At 45.0% G+C, this 23,833-nt stretch overlaps 2 protein-coding genes across 8 annotated transcripts in view; one reads left to right on the forward strand and one right to left on the reverse strand.

Annotated features, from left to right (window-relative positions):
* Positions 1–1,009: 1,009 nt before the first annotated feature.
* Positions 1,010–22,520, reverse strand: ITPRIP (inositol 1,4,5-trisphosphate receptor interacting protein). 5 transcript variants are annotated; one of them, XM_019617804.2, is made up of 4 exons: positions 22,144–22,520; positions 17,779–17,885; positions 8,782–8,864; positions 1,010–5,948 (listed from the first exon to the last, which is right to left on the reverse strand). In XM_019617804.2, exons 3-4 carry the CDS (start codon positions 8,784–8,786, stop codon positions 4,298–4,300), a joined length of 1,656 nt encoding a protein of 551 aa, XP_019473349.1. In that variant the 5' UTR covers positions 8,787–8,864; positions 17,779–17,885; positions 22,144–22,520; the 3' UTR covers positions 1,010–4,297. The 5 variants fall into 5 exon arrangements, with proteins under 5 accessions (XP_019473349.1, XP_019473350.1, XP_019473352.1 ...); XM_019617805.2 differs by lacking the exon at positions 22,144–22,520 and adding an exon at positions 21,965–22,098; XM_019617807.2 differs by lacking the exon at positions 22,144–22,520 and adding an exon at positions 21,409–21,914.
* A 201-nt stretch (positions 22,521–22,721) lies between these two features.
* CFAP58 (cilia and flagella associated protein 58) overlaps positions 22,722–23,833 on the forward strand; it is a 63,711-nt gene continuing 62,599 nt past the window's right edge. For 2 of the 3 annotated variants that reach the window (XM_031554502.1, XM_019617798.2), the window contains exon 1: positions 22,722–23,821. The gene's annotated coding sequence lies outside the window, so the exon portion shown is untranslated. The remainder of the gene's footprint in view (positions 23,822–23,833) is intronic. The other variant, XM_031554503.1, reaches the window with a different exon arrangement.

Raw genomic sequence — 23,833 nt, forward strand, 5'->3', positions numbered from 1 at the left:
GAGGCAAATGTTATTTATATGGTCACCGGAAAAGAGAAGTTGTCAAGGCCTAAGGCCTCTGCTGTAATTACTGAATTAGCTTCTGCTATCTAAAACATTTAAGCAGATAAGGATTGAACATTTTTAATGATAAAGAATGTTCAGGTTTTTGAGGTCTGATCATTTACTAAACTAAGTTAGCAGGGAACCTGCTTGCAGCAGGTTCACTCTGCTATGCATTAATTATCTTAATCTTGTTCTCACCCTCCAACATAGGCCTGACAACATCAGAAGCCAAGAACTAGTTGCAGTTTTCCCAATGGGGGTGAGATGACTGGCTTTCTGTAACTTCCCCATATTCAATTGCTCAGTCTCAATGCGCTGAAAAAGTGTCACAGTACACCACTACAAATTTACTGTTCTTCTTGGGGATTATTATAAGGTGGTAATAAAAGCTGAGATTAGAGATGCCTGTAGAGGAATAAGGGGTGCTACTTTCAAATTTAAGTCAAAAAGCATCCTTTGTTGGTGATGTTTCTCTTGGGAATTTTAGTTTCAAAAGAAACTGAAGGTTGAAGGAGAGAGAGACAGAGATGGATCAACTTAAGCTTGGCTTTTGAGCATGCCTGCTTGAACTAAGATCAAACCTCTTGGTTCACTCAGTCTCATCAGTATGCACTGAAAGACCTGAGTGGCGGCCCTGGAAACTGTATATCAGTGATCCCCTCCCACTGCTGCATGCTTAATTGCTCTGTGCCATTTTCTCTATCTATCTCTTTTGATGAAGAAGTGAAGGACTTCCTGGGACAGTGACTTCACATACCAACTGAGCATTAACATGTAGTCATGTTTGAGTGCACTAGATAAATCTCCAGCCATAAATGTCTCCAAATGTTTAAGGCTTGATCTCCAACATTATTAGAACATCACAGGGAGTCTTGCTACTGAGCTTACTGTGCTAGGATTGCACCAGGTGTCTCCCAGCTCCACCCTTCTGCTATCGCAGAAACATGTTTTGGGAAACTAGAAATAAAACAGGCCACACTTACTTAGATTTTGTACAAGAATTCCTTTATTACAAATAAAGCTGCAAGAGAAGATCTATACAAATTCAACAGTGTCCTGCTATAAAAGCAGCGGTTCAAATACAGCATCACGAATCAAGGAAGAAATCAGGTGGAAAATTATGATATTGTTACCCATCTCATCTGCATTGCCAAGATGGCTATTCATACTACAATTGTACTTCTGAACTACACCCCAGAAGAAAAATCCTACAAAAAAGACAGGTAATAAATAAAGCCATTTATCACATGGGATCCTATGAGAAGAACTCAGTGACCAGCAGCTAAGCTGTTAAAAGTGAGTAAATTCTCATTTCTTCACCACTGAGAAAACATTGCAAAGGCTTTGCATTAAAAACATATGGTGAACAAACACCAAATCCTTTTACTTGAATGACGAACAAGTTTTGGTTTCCTTTGCTGAAATCCATCTTTACAGCCCTGTAAGACCTGTATACAGAGCAAACCAGAGAGGGAGGAAGTCATATTCTATGGTTGGCACGTTATAAAGAGTGAACTAACAGCTCCCCTTAGAGGACATTGGCCTCCTGAACAGTAACAATAACCAAGACCAAGACATTTCCTAAAGGTGAACGGCTCCTGAGGCTATGTTGTACATCAGTGGTTGTTATCAAGGCACTACTAATTCCATTGCTTTGAAAGAACCTATAATAAAGTATTAAAACCACAAGTTGAGGGTGGAGGGAGTGGTTGGAAACCAGAAGAGGCAATAGGAATTCAGTTGCATAATTCTTCTGGTCAGCAAATAGCAAGAACGGCACTGAGACACAAGAAGGAGATCTGTTTATGCTTCCTTAGGATCTCTTATGGAGATCAGGGTATTACAAGTGATGTGCATTCATTACTTGTGCTATACGCTGTTTTAAAAGAACATTACTCACTTAAAATCACAAAACCTCACCTCCACTCTCTCCCTTTAAAGCTGCTTCCTATGGATGCCCAGCAAGATGTCAGTCATGGCAGCACTAAATGTGGGTGGCACTAAAAGATCTTAGGACACTTTACTGGCTGACATCTGATGGAGCTGAACTGTCTCATAATAAACCTCTTTAATGAAATCTGAGTTTGGCCTTTTACTGAAAGGCCTTATACCTGGTGTGCAAAAGATTTAATACAGGAGAAATGAGGCAGTCCAGGAAATTATGTTCTTCACAATGTGGCATTGCAAAGGTCTGCTCAAGAGAAATACTGTTTGCCCACATCACTCCAGATGGAACAAGCATCTAACTCTAGTATATATACTGATATATGGCTGGCAAAGACCTCTGCCCTGGGGCTTACTGTAGCACAGCTCATTTCCTCGTAGCCTAAATGCAGAGACCAAATCTCATAAAAGATGCTCAGTGCAAAATGAGTATATTGCATACGCATAGGTAAATTGTACCCAGCAATTTGCTTCCAGGGGAGTCAAATCCATAAATACCTTGGCTCAGCTCCAGCCTGGGTTCAAGCAAACCCCATGGGAATACTTCAGGGTGAGTTTGAGTTTAAAAGCAAACATGCACACACATGCAGAAAATGAAGGACAAAAGATTCAGTGCACTTATCAGTTTAGGTTCCCTTTGAGTCTAAGCAGCAGTGCTTTGGGTGTGCAAAGGCAAGATCTGGCCTGTTTACATGCTTGTAGGGCTGGTGTTACACAGCCTTGTTCCTCCATTTTAAGAGAGAAGTTTGATTATCCTGTTAAATAGCCTTTTCTACCTTACATAAAAGTTATTTTCCAACCCTGTGTGTCATTTCCTCAGAGACCTGGGTCACAAATTTGTTTCTGTTCTTTGGATAGTCTAAATTTAGATGCCTGACAGGAAATGACATAGAAATACTCATTTTTCTCTCACTTGGCTAAGGACAATTTTAGAAGCAACTCAGACCACAGCTACTTGAGCACGACCTCCCTGCAGGCCTGTGGAAATGGGCGGTGCAGTTTTCTTTGCTTTGGTGTAGAAAATGTCCCTCAATGGTGGGGATACAGACATAAGCAGATGTGAAGGATATGGAGAAATGGTTTGTACAAGGAAAAAGGAAGAGAGGATACAAAAATTTATAGTTTGCTACCTGTAGTTCCCAAGAGTAAACATCATCAAAGCAGCAGCCTTGAGATGAATTGAGAAGACCTGATAATGAGTCAAACAGGTAGCTTATACTTGGGTACCTGGCAGCAGAAAGGAATGACACCACAAGAGAGCTGCAGAGAGCACTGCCATGCTCTGCCGCATGTACACCTCCTGCAACTCTCCTCCTGATTCAGGGCCATCTTGCTGTTCTGGCCTCACTAAAACCATGCTGAGAGCTACACTCTCTCATTTGGATAGTGAGTTTTCTGCTGGTATCAGACTCCTGAGATTGGGCTTATTACAGAATAATTTTGAGGAGTTTCCTCTTTAGTAAAAGCAAACCCTGCAGCAATCATTTCTCTTTGCTAGTTTTCAGACTTGCTGCCTGGAGATAAGGAAAGCAAACAAATAAACCAAAAGCCAGAACCCAATAAAAGCATTTCTCTCTTATATGACGTAAATAAGGCTCCTAGCCGTTCATCCATGGAAAACGGCCAAGAATAAAATCCACTCATTGTGCTTTGAAGAAAATGGAAAACACAAATGAAATGGTCTCAAGACACTGATCCTGCAGACTGTTCTGTCATATTCTTCCAAGAGAAAAAATATTTGGAGCTCAGGAGTGGTTTTGATGGACAGGACTGTTTAAATTAGTGCTGCAAGTCCTATCAAAATGCACTTTTTAAACCCACTGTTCCCTTTCAATTAAAGAGTTGTGCTGGATTTAAAGATCTCCATCCAGTCTAGAACTTTGCATGACCTCAGTAGTGACTCTCCTTCCCAGCTGAGGCTCACGTTGCACCTCCCATAGGTCTCAGAGCTTCTGCTGTCCTGTCTGCAAGCAGACCGCCACCGCTTTGAAGGCACCAGAATAAATTAGCCATGTTCATTGCTCATCACCTCTGTAGCATGACGGAGGCACAGTAGAAAAATATATTCTTAGCTGTATAAAACCCTGCCAGTCCAACTGAGGAGCAGAAACTTACTTTTATACCATCTCTTCCAGTTTCTCTCTATTCTCCCCCCATCCCTTCTTCCTTACTGCAGAAACCATGACACAGACATGGTTCAGCTGCAGACAACAAGCTGCACTGGCAAAGTCAGTTGTCTCCATAACGCTTTGGAAAGCTGCACTCTGGATTTGTGCTTAGAGTAACAAGTGTTTTCCGCTGGCTTTGGTTAAACAGATTCCTTTTGGATTCCATTGGGAATGTGCACCATGTACTCGCTTATCAGTGCAGATGTGTTCCTGAGCATCTCATGGAATGTGTCAATTGTCTTTCTGTAAACATCCCTGTGTAGAACAAAAGGACGGAAAAGGTTGAGAGGTTCAGCCCTCTGGAATATGATGGGGAAGCCCAGCTCTGCTGGTACCTTCCCATTGCCGATGAAGAAGTGGTAGAGCTTCTTCTCATGCAGACATTTCTCCAGGAATTTCAGCATGTCCTGTAGACGGACCTCCAACTTCTCTGGGGCCCAGTCCTGACTTGGACGTGTCTGCAGCAGATGCAGCAACACTGTCTTCAGGTGGTAGTTGCTGAGCCCACTTGGACCTGTGAGGCTGCACTGCTTCCCGTGGAGGAAGGAGAGGATCTGAAGGCAGCTGACATGGCAGGCATTGGCAGGCAGCATTTTGGAGATCATCTGTATGAACCTCCTCTCATACACTGCAAAGGTGAGAAACCAGTGAGTGCTGGAGGGGAGGTCTGCTGCCAGGCAGTTCCGAGGGAAATGAGAGATGAAGTAAACATCAGAGTTCTCGTACTGCACCACAGGGGTGAGGTTGAAGGCAATTGATTTTCCCGATTTAAATTTTATCTTCAGGGCTCCTGGAGAATCCAAGAGGCTAAAAGACAGGTCAAATTCATACTTGTGGGAGATTTTGTTCCAGGCCTTGGTGACTGCAATCTGGAACCACTTCATGACTTGGTCAGCATCCAGATATTGTGTATTTTTGAAGCACAGGAGGTCTTCCATTTCACTGCTGAGTCTGGTAGTATTGCCTTGGCTATGGAGGAGGCACAGCATATCTTCTCCTAGTTTAGTCTTGTCACAGATGCAACCTGTCTCATCCTCATCTGCCCTGCATACCTTGATAGTGCCATAACCTTGTTCATCTGGGGGAAAAGAATTGCCAGAGCACCATATCTGAGATCGGAAACAATATGGCTCTGGGGGTGCAAAAGGCACTATCAGATCGCAGACAAAAGGTTTACGCACTCTCCAGTTCTCATACATGCTTCCCACACCCATGCAGTCCTCCACTTCCATGTCAGCATCCCGGTTACAAACACTCCTCAAGGCCTCCAGCAGGTCATCTGCAAAGCCTTCCACCATCTCCCGCATCCTGGCCATGTCTCCAGTGGTACCCAGGATACGCTTCTCATAGAAGCTGGCTAAGATGGCCTTGTCAGGGAAGGCCACTCCTTTAAATGCTTTCCCCAGGACAGCCATGTCATCCTCATCTGCTCCTGTGTCCTGCCAATTCCCCTCCTGGAAATCCTGCCTCCAGAGCTCGATCAATAGGAAGATGACCATGGAAAGAGCAGTCCACATATCCCATTGGACCTTTTCCTCTTTGACATCCTCCACTACTTTTGCTGCTTTTTCCAGAACCTTCTGTGCAGCTTCCTGACCTTCAATTTCCTGTTCCAAGCGCAACTTCTCTAGCCGAAGGATCTCCTCCCGCTCCTTCATCTTCTGGATGATTTCTTCTGTATTTTCAAGGATAGTGCCATTCTCTTTAGGGAAGAGGAGTGGGTGGTTGACAATAGCTGTAATCACCACTAGGCACACTCGGAAGATTCCCACAGGCATGGCAGTTCCTTCACTGAAAGAGCAAAAAGGCAGAATGACCCATGATTCAGGATATATTCTCTCAGGAAGAAAAAGTTAAAAATCCCCTCTTGAATAAAAGATACAGCATCCTTTCCAACCCTATACAAAGTGCTTGGGTTCTTAAGCCCATTCCTGTTTCTACAGGCTAGAAACTAAGCTTCTCAAAGAGACTTTATCAAACTTTATTTGTGGATGGTAAGGATGAAAGGATCCTTCTCATTATATCACCTTTGAAAAACAGAATGATGAAGCCACTCGCTACTGTCAACCCACTGCAAATTTGCTGGGGTACTATGGCAGGACCTCCCCAGATATAAAAAGAAGACAGGGTTGGAGATGATTATTATTTGCCCTCACCATAAAGCTGGAGTAGAAGTAAAGCAGATGTGGCAATGGCATAGGCAGGCTACTCTGGCTACCTTCCACATGAATCACATATGTGTGTGGGATCCACACAGACACTTAAGTCAGAGCAATCTTCACTACCAATGCTGGTTGTGTGTACCTGGGTAGGAACAAGCCAGCGTGGTTTTGTTTTTCCAAGCAGGTTCTACAGAAAGAGTTAGGATCAGCCTGTGGCAAATCCTCCCAGCCCCCAGAACGCCTCATGACTGCGGTACGTGGAAAAACATTTTTAAACTGGAAAGGATTTCCTTTAACCCAGTGGTTTTAAAAGTATCAGACTGTTTACTTTTGGTGTTTACTATTAATCACTATTAATCCTGCTGTCCCAGACTCTAGGCAAGGAGGGGAACATCTCTGACAGTCTCATTCATGTCTTCACAGAGCATGCAACAAACTCAGATCTATTCCACTGGGCTTTGTTATTGTTAGTGCATCACAAACTTTAAGGCTGAGTGGCAGAAACCTAAGCGGCCTTACTGTGAGCGCTCACTATGCATAGGAACTGTATCCTCTGGCACTTGATTATCTTTGCTTATAAGAGGTTTGGGACTCAATTAACAAGGCAAAGGAACAGGGTTGAATAGCATTGTCCAAGCAGAAAGAAAATTCACACAGTACTCAGGATAATGTGAAGTGCCCCTCCCAGTGTAACATTTACTAACAATCCTTTTTTTAGATCCTCTGTACGTATACAGATGCACACCCTTACACAGACTTTGCATTGAAGATAGTTTGCTGGCCTTTCTTGTCCCTTTTACATTTATATTAACTCTTCAAATCATCAGGCAATGAATTAAAGCTGAATTAATACCCAAAGCTGGATGTTCCAGTTATTCTGTGAGCTCCATGTCTGGCCACATTTTAAAAATAAACTGGACTCACCCTGCATTGCAAAAGGCTTTATCGGTTAGTTGGGGCAGGGCAGGAAGCCCTGGTGAGATCCTTTCCTTAGTGCTATGCTCTTGCAGGCTATATGAGCTTTCCAAGCCTACAAATAACATGGCCAAGGGGCCATTGCAGCAGTCTTGATCAGTACAACATCGTTCCTTTGTCTTGCCCCAATCTTGCTTAGATGTTTTATGTTACTATAATACTTCTCGAGTGCATACGGCTGAAAGAAGCTGGCTTTCTTTTCATGTTCTTGCACCCTTCAAAACTCTCCCGTGCCCAGCTGAACATGGCCACACTGCTTCCAGAGGCTACCTGCTCCAAAGCAGATGGAACCAGGCCAGCAATTCTCCAGCCCAGTGCTGGCCAGCTCAACTGAATTCATTTTGTACTGCACTGAAAAGTTAAGAATATCCCCGCTGATTTTGCAGGACTAGAATATGAAGCACGTACACTACGTCATTCCCCAGTAAGCTACACAGGCATCAACATCTGGAGGCAAATCAGGATGAAAACTGGAAATGAGAACATCTTCAGGATAGCATGAATTTGCAAGAGACATCTGTTCTCAGCCTTAAAACTGAGAAAGTTCTGATCAAAACTGCTGTAGCAGTTTACAATGGAAAATGAAGGCTAACATGAAGTCCAGTTTGGGCTGAAGGTTAATGATGCTCAGTGGCCTAGGTCAGTGGAACCTGCCCTTGTCAGCTCCAAGGGTGGCACAGGCAGAGCATTCCCACATCTCATCAGAGACAGCTTTCCTGGCTAACACGGGAAGACTAATTCATGCAGGTGAAACCAGTGGCACTGCCTGCTAGGGCGGTCCAGTCTTCCCTATGTTATAAAAGCTGCTCTCTTTACTTGCTTTCAACTTCAGCCCAAGCAATTTAAGCTTGATAAAAATATTTATGCCTGCTCTGGATGAGACAGTTTTGTGCGAGGAACAGAGAGGGAGTCCAAATGTTTCCAAGCTGGAGACTAACAAAAAGAAACACCATTGTTTCATCTACACATCAAATTTAGCAACATTTCATGCATGAAAAACAAAATAAAAGAATTCATGAGGTTTTAAGAAGGCAAATTTCCAAAGCATCCTTTCCAATTTTCTGGGCACACTATTCTTTTTCCATTCAAACCACAGTCATTGTCCATACTCTGCAACAGGTTAACATCTCGCAACATTCTGCACTCTCTCTTGCCATAGTCCCAGGGCTCCAAAGGTTCCTCCAAACCCACCTCCAACCCCAGAGTGACTGGTTTCCTCCTGTGCATTTTTTTGGCACTTACTGCTTCAGTGACTGGCACTTGGTGGATGCTAAGGTTAATGATATCTCCAAACAGGCCTGAGAAGTGAGGGGGCATGTACCATCCCTGCTCCAGGTGGGAATGAGGACTCAGGGAGATAAAAGCAGCTGATAGTTCTGTTGCCCTTAAAAACAACCATCAGCAACATCCAGCAGCAGGTTGTATGTTCAAAGTCTTCCCCAGGAACACCTGTGGCTCTCCCTGCTCAGCTCCTGGGCAAGTCATACGTCATTCTTCCAAGCCTGAAGGAGCCTCTTTGCTACAGCATCACAACCAGTGCCACAACAGGTCCTGAATGATGCAGGAAGACCTGAGAGGGAAGGGAAAAGGCAACGCTGCCATCTTCTCTGAAGACATGGAGAATATTTTTCCTTCATTGTGGCTCCTTTCTTTCCCCAAAGGCCTCTTATACTGCTATATTTTCTCTCAGAATTATTTTCCCCTTAAATTTTTGAATCATGGGAAGCAAAACATACTCTGGCTGGTGCTCAGCAATAAGGCAGATAGGAGCAAGCTGAAGCTTTGATTCTTGAATTAGAAAAACCCAAGTCAGGCCACTGAATGTGGTTCAGTAATGCTCTGAAGTACTCTGAGATGTCATTTATGATATACTCGATTATTTCCTCCAATTTGGCTGACACAAAAGGCAGTTAATAGGTGGCTCCGCATTGTGTTTCACTTTGGTAGGCAGCAAGAAAAGCAGATATTTGAAAAAGTGATAGTAACTACACCTGGTTAGGAGCTGTTTTCTTCGAAAGGTGACAAGTTTTTGAAACCAGGGTTTTCAGGGAAACACATATAATTTTTTATCCTTGAGGTCTACAAAGGACTCTGCTGCATATTTTGACCACAGAGAGACATAGGCAGAACAGACACCAACCTACTCTTGGACTTTCTTGCTGGGAAGAAACAAATTCCACACTCAAACGTTTCAGGCCTGCTCAGCCACACTCCCTCATTGCTGAGCTTTTGGGTGCCCCACGATTCCCTCCCCGCTGCAACAGAAAACAAATTGCCTTTTGGCCTGAAAATGCTTGTGCTGTATCTATGAAGACCTAGTCAAGATAAAAATGAACACTTTCAGTATAAAAAATATTCCAGAATTAAGTTTGCTGAAAGCCCTTCGTGAAGCACTATGCTCTTCTCCAGTTTGCAAACACTGCTGCCTCTGCAGGTATATACTTGAGAGAGAAATTTGTTTCCTCTTACTTCAAGGACTTGTTACTTGAGGACTTCAAGCTCTGAACTGTAAGAAGCATACAAATTGAAAGAGAAATGGAAACTGTAGAGATGCATAGCAGTATTATTGTTCCTGACAAAAACTTGGAAAGATGCACTTTAATTAGTCAACCTCACACCACTGACACTGCTGTTTTTCTACCATCTCCCTATCAATATTTACAGAGCAATCAAAAGACCTTTTCTGACTCAGGACAGATAGTGAGGGCAGTTTTTCTTCCAGCTCACAGATCAAACTTCAGGGATAGAAGTGCTGAATCGATACTCATGGAAAAAGGCAAATGTACTTCTAGAGAGGGGAATACAACAGTAAAGGTATTAGAGCAGTCTTTGTCACTAGCTACTGAGAATTTGTTGCTCAAATTTTGCTTGTTTTGTGCTAAGAAGAAGAAGAACAACAAAATAATTCAGAGTGTGATTTTATTTGTACACATTTAATAACAGAGCACACATCAAGTACCCTTATAGTCTGATGATAAACTTACCCTAAAAGCCTTCCTCCAAATTCAGGAGGGGTAGAAGTAATTTAAGTTTTAGTTTCTTTCCCAGCCCTTGAGGCTGCCACACTCATCATCTGGCCTCTTTCATGTCAACATGGTGCTCTTCAGCTTTGAGCTGAGCTTTCTCAGGAACTGAGGAATTGATATTGACAGGACTTCAGTCAAACCTGCCTGATTCTTGAGACACCATTTTTACTGAAGAAGCATTTTCTGGGGTGGGCAGAAGACGAGTACCATTATGGTGAAGAATTTCAGACCGGAATCAAGTGAGGCTTCCTATGCCAGCACTGCCTTTGTTGGGGCCTGAAGGTTACCTGACGGAATGGACACTGCAGGCAGAGTTGCTCATGGGAGGCATAACACTCAAGTATTTTATCTTGAAACAAGAGTTTCCAGGTCCACTGGAGTCAGCCAAATGTGGTTGGCAAGGCAGTGGACCCTGGGGGAGGTTGGAGTAGCCCTGCAGCTGAGGCAAACACACAGAAACTGACACATTGAAACAAAGCCTTAAGGTGACCAAGGACAAATTGCACCAGTCTACTTTTCCTGCCTGGCTGCATAGGTATTAACACATGTAATCAGATCTAGTTTTCAAGCGGGGATAGCTCCTGGCATAGACAGCAAGAGCCTAGGGGCTCAGACAGGAATCCTCGAGATGGCTGCTACCTGCCCAGACCCTACTGCCGCAATGTCCCCAGACATATACAGCAATGGAAGTACTCCATTTTCTGCTCCATCGTGAGCTTCTACGCATTGCTTTGACAGCAGCCAGCACAGCCCAACTCTAGATGGAGGACTGGCAAAGGCTCCTACCTTCCCTTCTCTTGCATGCAGTCACCTGCAGCACATGCAGCCCAGCCAGAAAAAAAACACAGCCACAAAAAGCAATACAGAGTTTGAACAGCACAAACTTGTGCTGTTGTTTCACCCTCTATAGATAAAGCTTATAAGCAGTATGCAGAACATTCATGAGATGAGTTACTGTCACAGCTGGTTGAACGTGAACTGGTGGAGACAGGTTCTGTCTTTGCATCTCTACTAAAGCAATCAGTGGAAAGGACTGAATACACCAATGCATGAGGTGTAGAGGTCTGAATGGTGAGACCACATCTAAAAGTAGACCTAGCCATCTGGCCTGCTCAGGACTGCAAGAAATACATACAACGTGACTGCCTTCTCAAAAATGTTTAGGAAGCCCCACTCCAGGTTAGCTGCAAGGCCACAGGACAGCAGTTGGACAAGGCTGCTTGTCCAGTAACTATTGTTTTGCAGCTTGATTGAGAACATCAGCCTTCTCAACATCTGTGAACATCCTGTCCCTGGCCTGTTGTGGTGCCAGTGGGGTCAGTTGCACAGCCCCAGTCGGACATCCTGCCCAACAGGTCTGCTGTGGACATTCGGAAGCAATATTTTCCTGTGAGGTCACCAGATCAGTTATTTCCAAGGAAATGCTGATGCTCATCCTGTGTACGGGACTAGGGAGCCCTCCCTTCCCAAAGATGGTGAGATTTGAAGCGGATAAGCACATGAGTGGCACTGACATTGCTCTGGAGGCAGACACTACTGTGTGGCCTGTACTGGCCTCAGGACCAGTAGATACATTACATTACCGGCTGCACAGGAAGGACCCAGAAAGCTCCCAGCAAGCAGTGACTTTGCTAGCACCATTCCAAGCAGAGGAGTGCCCAACTTGCCCTAGGGCAGCTGAGGAGCCTCTTGCACGTCTTCCAGTCATTCATTATCTTTGCCATCAGGAAGCTTTTCCTCATGTCTCAAACTCCTCCTTACTGCAGTTTGAATCTCTAACTTTCCAGAGAAAACTGTGACTAAAAGTAGAATAAACTATTTCTTTTCTTCTTGCAGAAGCACTTAAGATTAGAAGTTCTTCCCTCCTGCTTAGCTTTCTCTGCACACATATGCATTTGTAAGATGTTGCCATAATATCCCACAACCCCTCTTCCCCTCCCCCTAAAACCTGGATAGTACAGAGTTCTCTTTCTGGCATACACAGTTATATGCCTTCTAGTACTCTTTTCCAAAACCTAAAGAAATAATGTACTTGCAAGATTTTCAGTTTCATCTATGAGTGGGGTTTCGTTTGGGTATTTCTAACTCAGCATTTCAGCAACACCACCTCATTCCCATATACACAGAAAGAACATGATTCTGGCCTCACTTCTATCACCAGCAGCTAGCAGCCACTGTCAAGGTCAGCTGCAATAGTTGCTAAATTAGCATCATGCCCTCAAACCACTCACTCCTTCTATGTAAGGCTGGACACAAGAGGGAATGCCCATGGAGATCAGGAGATAAAACTAATAGCATGAGGAGTATGTTTCTCAACACCCTGCCTCAACATCCTTTTGCTATTTGACTCTGCAGGCCAGCTCAGCTCTCACCAGCAAGCAGTATGAGGGCTGCCTGTGCACTGCCTCAGCTACCCCTGCTATGGCCAGGAAGGATTTTCACAAACTGCAACACACTGCTTGCTGTAAGATGCGTGAGGGGAAAGGTAGGAAGTGTGTATGTGGCTCCCACCCACGCACTCAGCTGTTATGGTAGGATGCTGGCCAGGAACAGCTTGGCTTTTTAAGCTGAATAAATTTTGTCTGTTAACTGAGAGAAAAACAATTGGAGTAGACTAAACTTGTGTTTTTAAGAGGAGAAAAGACACGCACTAAGACATAAAAAAAACAAAACAAAACAAAAAAAACCTTGGCTTACCAGCCTCACCAGCTTCCTCCTCCTCAAACCAACTGTGATGGGAGCAGGTCGGTCCCTTGCACAATCTTTCATCAGCACAGATGGACACAAATGACAATGAAACCCCACTGCTCTACCAAAAGCCCTGTAATGTCAACCAGAATGTAAGGAATAATGTCACTGCACACAAGCTGTATGGCCTCCATCATTCTCACAATGGGACCTGCTCTGGCTGTTGCACTCTTGGTCACACAGCCTTGCATGTGTGGGCAGCCATGGCTCATTGATTCATAGGGGACAGTCACCTCATGGAAAGCTGGTGTGAACACAAAAAGGGATCAATTGCCAAGATATTTGTTTAAACCTGCCTTTTCTTCCTCCCAGTTAATTCCCAAGAAGGTGAAGAAAACTTAGGCAGTGTCATTAAATCAAGCAGCAGTTACTTTGACTCTCCTTATCCTATGGCAAACATATTGCCTGCATCCCTATATATCTGATTTAACTGCATATTAAACAGTCAATTATATGGATGCTTCAGTATGCAGAGAGTCGGAGGAAATATTACTAGAAAGCTGGTTTCCCAGCAGGGATCCACCACTCCAGCACATCTAAGAAGTGCGCACGTGTATGTAGTCACATCTCAGATGCAACTTGCAGAATGATTGTTTTACATGTGACACTATAGGCCCCATTTCGGTCCTGTAACATCGAGCACTTATACGGCTAGTAGAAAGCACATGCCTTGAATTACCTCCAGTTGAGAGGCTGAACCAAAACCAGTAAAAATAAATTGTCATTGTAGGCTTGGAATTCACTTGATCTGAGATCTCCATCATAGTCTTGACTCAGTGACAAAATAACAGTCACATCAGGAGATCAACAGGCCCAAGAATAAATAGGGCTTAAACAGGGCTCAGAAGTACTAGATGAGATTGATGGTCTTTGTAATATTGGACTATTGTTTTGATAACTAGTTACAGCTGTTTGTATTCAAACAGTTGGGTAGGGACAATATTTTAAAGCTATTGTAGCAAGTACATCACCACAGAAATGAAAAACAGTGCTTTTTTTGATTGCCTGAAATCCCAGCTTTTTAATAAAATACAATATAGCTCTTTAAATGAAGCAGAAACACCAGACCATTAAAGCCTCTGCAGGAATGGGTGGAGTGTAGAAGAAGTGAGCAGTAAAGAGCACTTTTACTGCAAGGCTTCCTCTGTTCTCACTAGGAAATTCGCTACGCTCACAACTGCTTCCTCTGCTTTCCCTAGGATAACTTCCCAGTCTAAGCAGAGGCAGTCTGCATTTCATGCCAGCATCTGCAGGAAGAATCAGGCTCTCTAACTTCATTACACAGTGGCTCTAGAAATGAACAGCAGAAACAACACAAATATTCTGGGAATCAATAAGCCCATTCTTGGCTTGCTAGTCATAAACTTAAAAACTGCCAAGTGACACGTACATACACAAATATGTTGGTTGCAAAGTACTGCTGGCTATCCCTGCTTTTCAAAAACAGTTTGAATTAATAAAAATAATAAAAAAAAAAAACCAGAAGAGAAAAATAACCCTTATAAGAAAACAAATCATCCCACCTTTGTACTACATTTCCACTAGCTTAGAGCCATTTCCACCCAAGGGAGTGACTCAGAATCTAGACTATTGCTACATGCAACTATATGTAATAATCTTCATGTGCTCTTTGCTCAGTCCCCTCTGCTTACCAACAAAAGACCTTTCAGCTTTTTCCTTCCCTGAACAGTTTGTAAAGTGATTGCTGGGAAGCAAAACTCTGGGAAGATTTAATGGGTAAGAGTGATGCAACATGCAGTGCTGTTAGCAAAAGTACCAAACATGTGAGGGCTGTGAAGCCACGTGGTTTTCATTTGGGATGTGTGGGGTGAACACAGATGTTTGCTTCCTTTATAACATAAGCACAACAAAGGATAACTTTGTTTGAAAGCCAAGGGGCAGGCTCTCTGCACACTTGAAGACTGACTTATAACGTAATGGGAACTGTGAGTCATAGCTGTGGGGCCTCTTATCATGGGCACAAAAATCCCCTCTGCTGCACAGAGCTTAGCTTTGGAGCAAAGAGCTTCCAGCCCTGCATGGGAGACTGAAAGCATCCAGGACTAACAGCAAACACAGGACTGAGCTAAGAACACGTGCTGGGGATGACTTACAATGCAGATATGTCCTTTTCAGTTGACATTTCCTCTCGTAACTCCTTCAGAACCTGAGATCGTAAACTGTGCTCATTCCAACAGCATCAAGCAGCTTTGGCTCAATGAGCTGGGATGGATATCATCCTAGCAGCTTCATATTGGCTTTTGTATTTGGCTGCAAAAGAGTGTGGCGTTGATGCTTAATTTGAGCAGGGCTAGCTGTCCAGGTAAGACTGTAGCAGATCTCTACGTCCTTAAGTTACCTAAATTACCAAGTAACTTATGTCATGGTGTGTTACAGTAATGGAGGATCGGCTGATTGATTACAGCTACCCAGAATACAGAGACCTATCTCAATTCTTGCCCCTCCTAGCCTGTGAGAAGACAAGAGTCTTCTCTGATTATCACAAGTGGCCTGCCACCTGTAGCTTAGGAGTGGCTGTACTACAGAAAATCCAAGTGCTCTTTCTCACATTTTCAACAGTTCTGAGGTATTTTGTTGCTAAATCTCCAGAGACAGTTAGAAATTTAACTCTCATCTGAAACTGGTGGCAGTCAGATACCTGAACATTTGGGGACAAATGATTTAGGAGCTAAGCATTTTGAATCCAGATATAAACACAAACATATGCCTGTATCATGCAGATTAAGTGTCTCAGTTTATGCTTGAGAGCATCTCCTTAGCTCCACTTCTAGTATTTATCAACATTCTCCAAGAGCTTAGGGATAGAAAAATAGAGATAAAAGAGTTCTGAAAAAGCAATACAGCCTCTCCTGCCCACACTCACTGCCTACACTGCTTGGATGGTTTTTGGCAAGTCTATTTTGCTCTGAAAAGCTTCCAGCAAATTTTCATCTCTGCATCACAAGACAGTCTAGACTAGGGCTTAACTACCTCTATCTGTAGGAATTTCTCCTTATCACCGTGTGTGCTTTCTCCAAAGAAAGGTGTAAGCCCTGCATGAGGTTCTGGCACATATAGATGCTATCTTTTCTTAAGGAGTTACTTCTCTTCCTGAAGACAGTGTGGGAACCTTTTGCTCTCACTCACAATCATGTTCTCCCTGAGCACCACCAAATCCTCTGCAATTCAGAAGAACTGAAAGCAAGGCACTCTGAAGTTGATTTTCATTGTTTTCATTTGTTTTTTTGCAGCAGACCGTGTCTTTTCAGTTGATGGCACCCACCATCCCTTGGGTGAACTCAGAGAAAGATGCAGCAAATAGTCACTCAGGTGGCTCAACTGACTCCTTAGAACTAATATATCACTTACTTACTCCGACGCCAACATCTTCTCTGTATGCTCTTCCCTCTGGTTTTGAAAATGAAGGGACAGTACATTTTCTTTTGCCAGGCAACTGAAGTAACCATATGAATCAGAGACTGTGCCTAAAAGGGCTTAAATTCTGCAACAGTTGGCCTCAGTGGCTTTCATCCTTGCCAACACCATGCTTGTTTTTCTAAGCCACATGCATGGCAGTGAGGTGCATCAGATATTTGCCATGTAAATGCTGAAAAAGCATCTCGCCCTGGAGCACATATCGCTGATATAAATAACATGCTAGATCAGCCAGAAAAACCTGCCTTAGGAAGAGGAATAATAATGAAACGTGGTTGAGGGAAAAGAAAAAGAGAAAAAAAAACTCATTTACACACAGGCAGTGGCAATGAGCCAGCTCTCACAGCTTTGATCCAGGCTGGTTCAAGAAGCTAGCCAGGGAACGCTGTGAACTGAGCTTCGCTAGTGCAGAGCAGCTGTCTGAACTGAGATGGGAAAAAGGGAACGAACACCACTCAACACAGACACAGCTCCAGTACAAATAAGAAAAGGAATTAAATCACATGGAGTACGTGAAGTAACAGGTACTTAGAGCTGCAGCAGGACATTGTGGCAGCCAGGACTACTGCTCTGGTGGCTGCCGCTGTCACCAGCTCTGTTCCCTCCCTTCCCTCTACTGTATCTCAAGTCACACTTGCAACGTCATACCACCAGACTTCTGGGTTTCACTGGGCAGTTCTGCTTTCTGAGGGTTTCTCAGGGATTTTCATACAAGCATAATCTGGACCAGTAGAACTGTGCATTGCTGCCTTGTAAAAGCTGCTGTTTCACTTCAATCCAGCTATCTCTGATGTCTGTCACCTCTGACATACAAGGCATTCCAGGCCTTTCCCCCCAGCTTTGACACTTGTAAGAGTGGGGGATCTACAGTTCACCCTGTATGGGTAAAGTACCTTTGTCAGGTTCTCCTGCATTGCAGTAGCAGCTATCAGCAAAGCATGTACCTCTTAGTTCCTGCCTGCCTTCCCCTCTGATTAGACACCTACGATACCAAACAACCAGATAAGACAAATTTTACACTGAATACCAGAAGCAAGAGCTTCTTAACACTGAACTTCCAAACTGAAGCCATTTACCAATGGAACCTTCTCAGTACTGCCACATCAGGTAGTCTTTGACCCTTACTGCTGGAAATAACACATAGGTTGCTAAATGATGAACCACATCACTTCCCTTACAGCATTTCTCCTGCAAGATCTCCTAGCAAGAGCCCATCAAGAGACTCTCCCAAATTATGTGAATGCTGGAAAGAAGAATGACCTCTGGAACACTTACCTGCTACACGATTTTGCAGGTGCTCGTTAAACTTCACATTACTATGATCACCACAGTGCAGAGAAGACTCTGTTCAGTCACTCACTGCTAAAGCACAGCCAGGAAGCCTGCAAAACACAAGGAGAATGAATGAGGAAGTTCAGACAGAAGATGGGTACATAATGCAGTTAACTAAATTAAGGATTGATTAAAATAGTTAACTCCCCCCTCCTTACCCAGTAAAATGATTACAGAAGCTCAAGACCTGAAATAATAAGCTTTGAAGCTATCAGGAAAGAGTTAAAACTCCTCCCATGAGAAAAAATGAGAACGGCACTGTGGGTCTGTCAGTGTTGCAGACACATGGGCAGACAAGAACCTCCCTCCTCTGACTCCATCCTCACCGACCAGCTCTCTCCTTTAAAATGGATTAGGGTCGAATTAGCAGCTGCGTAAGTGTAAGGGCTGGGACGGCTCTGTCTGGGATTGGTCTGTCTCAGAAAAGTCATCCAGCTGCTTTAAGCAGCTTGCGAGGTAGAAATACTTGCTAGGGAAGCTGGGTTCAGAGAGCTAATGCAAGAAACAGAAAATGAAGGAGAAGATGCAGGAAACAGTCTGAGAGCATGCAGGAAGATACAAAGTGCAGAACCACAAGTTAAACTACCACATTCTGGGAGGAGAATCTATGAAGATGCAACAGGAAATGAAGTCCTTGAGCAGAAGTGGTCGATTGGCACAACAAGCAGAGATCACCCAGCTGTGTGCAGGCAGCACCTCTCTCCTGCCCAGCTGCCATCACAGCCACTTCAAACCTCTGATCCAAAGCCTGATGACAGCAGCAGCTTGTCCATGCACTGAGCTTTGGAGCTGGGTCCTTGGAGGGCTTAGTGTTGAGCTGATGCACACTTGCTGTCCTGAATTGCTTCACACCGGCAGCTCTTGGGTCAGGGTTGATCAACTCTCCCTCCTCCATGTACCTGCTCTGAGCAGATCATCTGCATTCTCACTTCTCCATTTCCATCTTGAACTCTGAGACCAAATTGGACAAACAGGCTCAGCCCTGACTTCCTGTGCCTCTGCACCACAACACTACTGAGGCTGCTGAGCTAGGAGCCAGGCAATCCAACCCCAGAAGGGCTGAATCCACACTGTAACATTGTAGTAGCTGTTTGTTAGCCCTCAAGGCCCACAAAGCCAGGTCCTGTAGTGGCTCAAAGCCAGTTGGGTACAGCAAGAAATTCTGCTGGGAGGGAAAAAGCTGAGAAGTGCAGTGCTGCTGGATAGGAAGAAGAGCAAGAAAATGATGCTAAGGGGCCAGAAGAGCCCAGCTCCAAGGCTCACATTCAAGACTAGCTCAGCCAGCCTTGTATGACCCACACGTGTGGAAACCAAAACAAGCTAAAAAAAGAACCCTGTCATAACTGCACTCCTGGGCTGGCTCTCCATCCCTCAGCCTACTCAGATCTTGGCTACCTGCCTTTCTTCTTCCTCCTGTTGAGGGGTGAATGGGCAGAAGGCTTTGCTTACACAGCTGAGCATCCCTGCTAAACCTGGATTTCATGGCTGGGTACATGGCACTCCTGGCCAAGCTCCCTCACTGCCTACAGCTGCACAGCCAGCCTCTACCTCTCTCCCCCACCCAGCAATTATGTGTCAGGATGGAAAGTACATGCTCTGGCAGCAAAGCTGCTTTTTTTCAGCATAAGTGGATTATAATCGCCCATAGGAGAGAAGGAGCTGGCCCACCCAACAGCCTAGTTTAAAGGGGATCTACGCTTTTCTTCCCCCCCCCCAGCTCTTTTCTCCATTGTACGATTGCTATGGATTGTAATTGCAATTCTGTGGAGCAAGGAGTGCAGCATAGGACAGCATGGGGCAGCAGGGAGACTTGAGCAGGCTCCTCACGGAGTTCATAGAATTTCTCAATGCTTCCCAGAACAATACTTTTCTGAATGTTCACCTTGTTGACAGGGGCTGAATTTAACTTGAAAATTGACATGAGAAATCTTGTTTAAGAAAGGATGCAGTTGTGTAAGGAGGGAGCAATAAAGCTTGAGAACTAAACCACCCTTTTTGCTGATATACTCAAAGCATTCAGGGAACTGACTTTTATATTGTGGTGTACTTTTTTCCCCCAGTAATTCTCAGTAAGCATGCTTCCTTACATCACTCTATTTGAATGAACTTTTTTTGCTGGCAAGCCCCAAGATACTGAACCAACATTCAACAAGTAGCCTATTGCAGATGCCTGACTAAAACTGTCCTTATGAAAACCACAGTTTTTGCATAAAATACAAACTCAGAAATGAGCTAGATCAGCATGCTGAACATCGGTTTCCACGGGTCAGATTTCCTCTCCCTGTTACTCATCGCCACGTAAGGAGGGTTGCAAGCACAGACATACCTCGGAGGCTGCAGAGGCACACAGGAGCCCTTACTGTCATGGCGAGAACCAACACAGCATGAAATGGGAGCGTGACACAGAGTTCGGAGTTACTGACTGTCATTTGGCCTGAAGCAATCTCAGGAAGAGCAAAACTCCTCTGCTTCTGATCAGACTTCTTCAGTCTGACTTGTATGGAAGGGGAAAAAAGTTTTTTCTTCGTATATTGTAATGCTCCAAGCAACAAAAAGAGGAAGACAGTTAGGCAGGGAGGGGTTGCTGTTGAGCTCTACATAAACAAGGACGGCTCCCCGGGCAGGCACAGGTACCCAGCTTCCCTTGTGCATGCTGCTGGTGCAAACACCAAATGCTTATATGTGCGTACCCCTGTCATGCAGCAAAAACAGAATCATCCACCAGCAGGGAGTTGAGCCCTCAGAGCTTCATTACTACTCACATTGGCTCTCTGATCTCTTACTACTTCTGTGGCAATCACACTTAACATTTTTTCTCACATGGGAGCAGCATGAAGCATCTATTGTGCTAAAAACAAGGCTTTCCAGTTTCCATGCCTAATTTTCATTCTCTGCTTTTCCCCAAGGACCAAAAAAAAAACCCTTACAAAGGTATTAAGGAGAACTGGGAGCACTAGGTATTAAAACTAGATGAAGGTAAACTATGTTTTAGTTTATGAAGGTAAAATAAGTAACTTCAGTCAGAACTATAAAAAAACATTATTATCTCCACCAAAGCAAACTCAAAGCCTCACAAAAGCAGCCGTGCTTTTGTAATCCTGTCCCAGCATTCCCTGCCCAGTCCTCACTTGGCAGCTCACACCAAACAGCTGTGCCCAAAGGAGGTGCACTGGGTATGGTTTAGGCCTATAGCACTCATTAAAACCACGTTGATAGAAATGTTCTCTTAAAGATAACACTGGTACTCATCTTGCTTGGCCATGTAGCAGACTCCAATAGCAACACGCCTTCCTTTTCTGAAGAATTTAACATGGCAGCTCCTAAGAGAACTCCTCCGTAGCATTATAGAATCATCAAGGTTGGAAAAAATCTCAAAGACCTATTTATTCAACTACTGACCCACCTCCACTGCACCCAGTAACCGTGTCCCTCAGTGCCACATCTCTATGTTTTTTGAGAACTTCCAGGAATGGTGACTCCCTGGGCAGACTGTGCCAGTGCCTCACCACTCTTTGAGAAGAAAATTTTCATAATATCCAACCTGAACCACCGCGTGTAACTTAAAGTCATTACCCGTCATCCTGTGGCAGGTTGCTCCCTTCACTGCAAGCTGAAGATGTAGAGGCTACAAAAGCTCTTTGAGTCAGTTTTATAGCCCAGGACCTCCAGTACCCCAGTCCTGCCTTGCTGCCATCAGAGCTACAAATATCAACCGAACATCTTCAGAAGAAATACCTGTGCACAGGAACAGCAGTTCAGATAAAACATTGCTCCATCCCTCTGTGCCCATCAGAAAGGATTATAGTATCTCAGATGAAAGGCAGAAAAGTTTTGTAACATGATGAACCACTCTCAAGCCATGTCACACCGATCACAAAGTGCAGTGCTGCATCTTGCACCTACTGATCGCACCAGACCACAGCATGAGGTCCCACTTCTGCTGGTACCGCCAAGCAGAGGTGGCCGTGAGGTCTCTGTTTCACTGCCCTGCCCTGCTTCAGGCAGCCCCAGAGCCGCCGGCCGCTGCTCCAGCGTCACATTGCGTCCCGGGGAAAACCTGCCCCGGGGACCTGATCCTTCCTGATGCCCGCAGTGCGAGCACCGAGAGCACTTTCAGCAAGCGACTTACCCCACGAAGAGACACAGGAGAAACCCCACCAACACGCCACTCCTCTTTCAGCAGCTTTTCTCCCCAAACAACACAGGCAAAACGCCCTTCCTGTGCGGAACAGCCCTGTTTCCTCAGTTTCCCCCTCCGGCTCCCAGCGCCGGGCCCGCTGCCCGCTGCCCCCAGCCCCGCACACTCACCGCAGCGCACCGCCCGTGCCGGGCAGCCCCGCCGTGTCCCGCGGCCGTTCCCCGCTCGCTGAGGTGCGTTGCGGTGCAGGGGGACCCGCCCAGCCTGTCCGGAGCGGGTTTTCTTTCTCTCTCTTTTTTTTTTTCCTCCTTCCCCTCGTTCAAGGCAGCCCTGCCAGCCCTAGGAGCCGCGCCGTCCTCCCGCAAGCCACAGTTTGTTCCCTGAGCTCCCCGCCGGTTCCCAGATGGTTTTGTGCTGAGGGCACCGGGGACGGAAAGGAAATGCGCTCATTTTGCTTCTCGGATGTATTGTGACCTCCTGGTGGTCGCGCCGAGCGTGCGGAACAGCGACCTCGCTTCCTCCCGGCTCTGACGGAACGGAACGAGAGGATCCTGGGGCCGCTGTGTTGTCGGCACAGCTCAAAGCTGGCGCATGTAGGACATCGTGCATCTGTCTGCCCGAGGTGCTACCTTGGAGGGGTAGGGAGCTGGGGCACAGCCCCCTTCACTTAGCCAATAACCGAGAAAGGCAACCGTCACGGATTTTAAAAAGGTGGTTTCCAGCACTACCCCGCTAAAGCACTACTGTGCTTAAATGGCTTCTCACAGACCTAGCAAGTTTGCTCAACTCCCATCACAGCCCAAGGGAAACAGGTTTAAGCAACAGCGCTTAGTAACGCCTGTCTGAGTTATGGGAACTTTACCATACCTTCCTCTTCCCACAGCACTACAGTGACCCTTACACTGGGATGGATGGTGCCTGTTCTTCTACACTGCCTTGATTTTCTAAGCTCAGATGGCAGAAAGGCTGCGTGTCGTGGGAGTCATTGGTGCCTCTGCAGTATCAAATGCAAGGCACAGCTTTGCACGAAAGGCAGCTGCTTTTCAAGTTGTAACAGGCTGTTAAGTTGGCTTCTTTGAGTTTCCTAAAGTCCTTGCAGAAGTAACAAATGGTTCTGATGCTATTCAGAGGGTTTCTGTTTGTAAATTTGTGTGGATGGGTATGGTTTCCTCAATGTCTGAATCAAATTTATTCAAGTCTGCAACCCAGGTGTTGTTAGCACATTCCTTTCCCATTATGCTATAGTGTAAGAAAATCATCTCTCACAGGAGCAGTGTGGCATCTTCCCACTTTCGCTGCAGGACCTGGCCTGTCTCAGAGCAGCATTTGTTTCCCCTGGGAACTATGCAGCAGCAGGAGAGAAAGCAGATCCTGCTCCAAGATTGCAAATATCCATCACCTAAGCCAAGGGAAAACATCTATTAAATACCACCTGCAAAAGCCTGATAAGGTAATAATTACCAATTCTGACCACACGTGTATATATATATAACATACACTGAACATACAAATCACTGTAGGTTAGAGGGCTGTGATTTACATTCATCTAAATTTTCCTGGGATACAACAGATGAGCAGTGCACCAGAGGAAAGATTTAAACACTTTTTAAAAAAGAAGGCTCACATCTTGTAGCAGAAATGCTGTCACAGCTTGAAGCGGTGATTGAACACCTTGTGGGAGAGCAGGGCCAACCCAGGGGAGCACAGGTGCAAGCAACAGGTGCAAGCAATGCCCCTGAGTGACTGGAATGGGTGGAGTCAGGATCCGACCCTTCCCTGACCTCATTTAAGGGTTGGTAGTGGAGGATATCTCGCTGGAGATCCCTGCTTACTGGTGGCCTTTTTAGGGTAAGTGGTGGT

This window comes from Meleagris gallopavo, chromosome 8, assembly GCF_000146605.3.
Source record: "Meleagris gallopavo isolate NT-WF06-2002-E0010 breed Aviagen turkey brand Nicholas breeding stock chromosome 8, Turkey_5.1, whole genome shotgun sequence".
Lineage (NCBI taxonomy): Eukaryota > Metazoa > Chordata > Aves > Galliformes > Phasianidae > Meleagris > Meleagris gallopavo.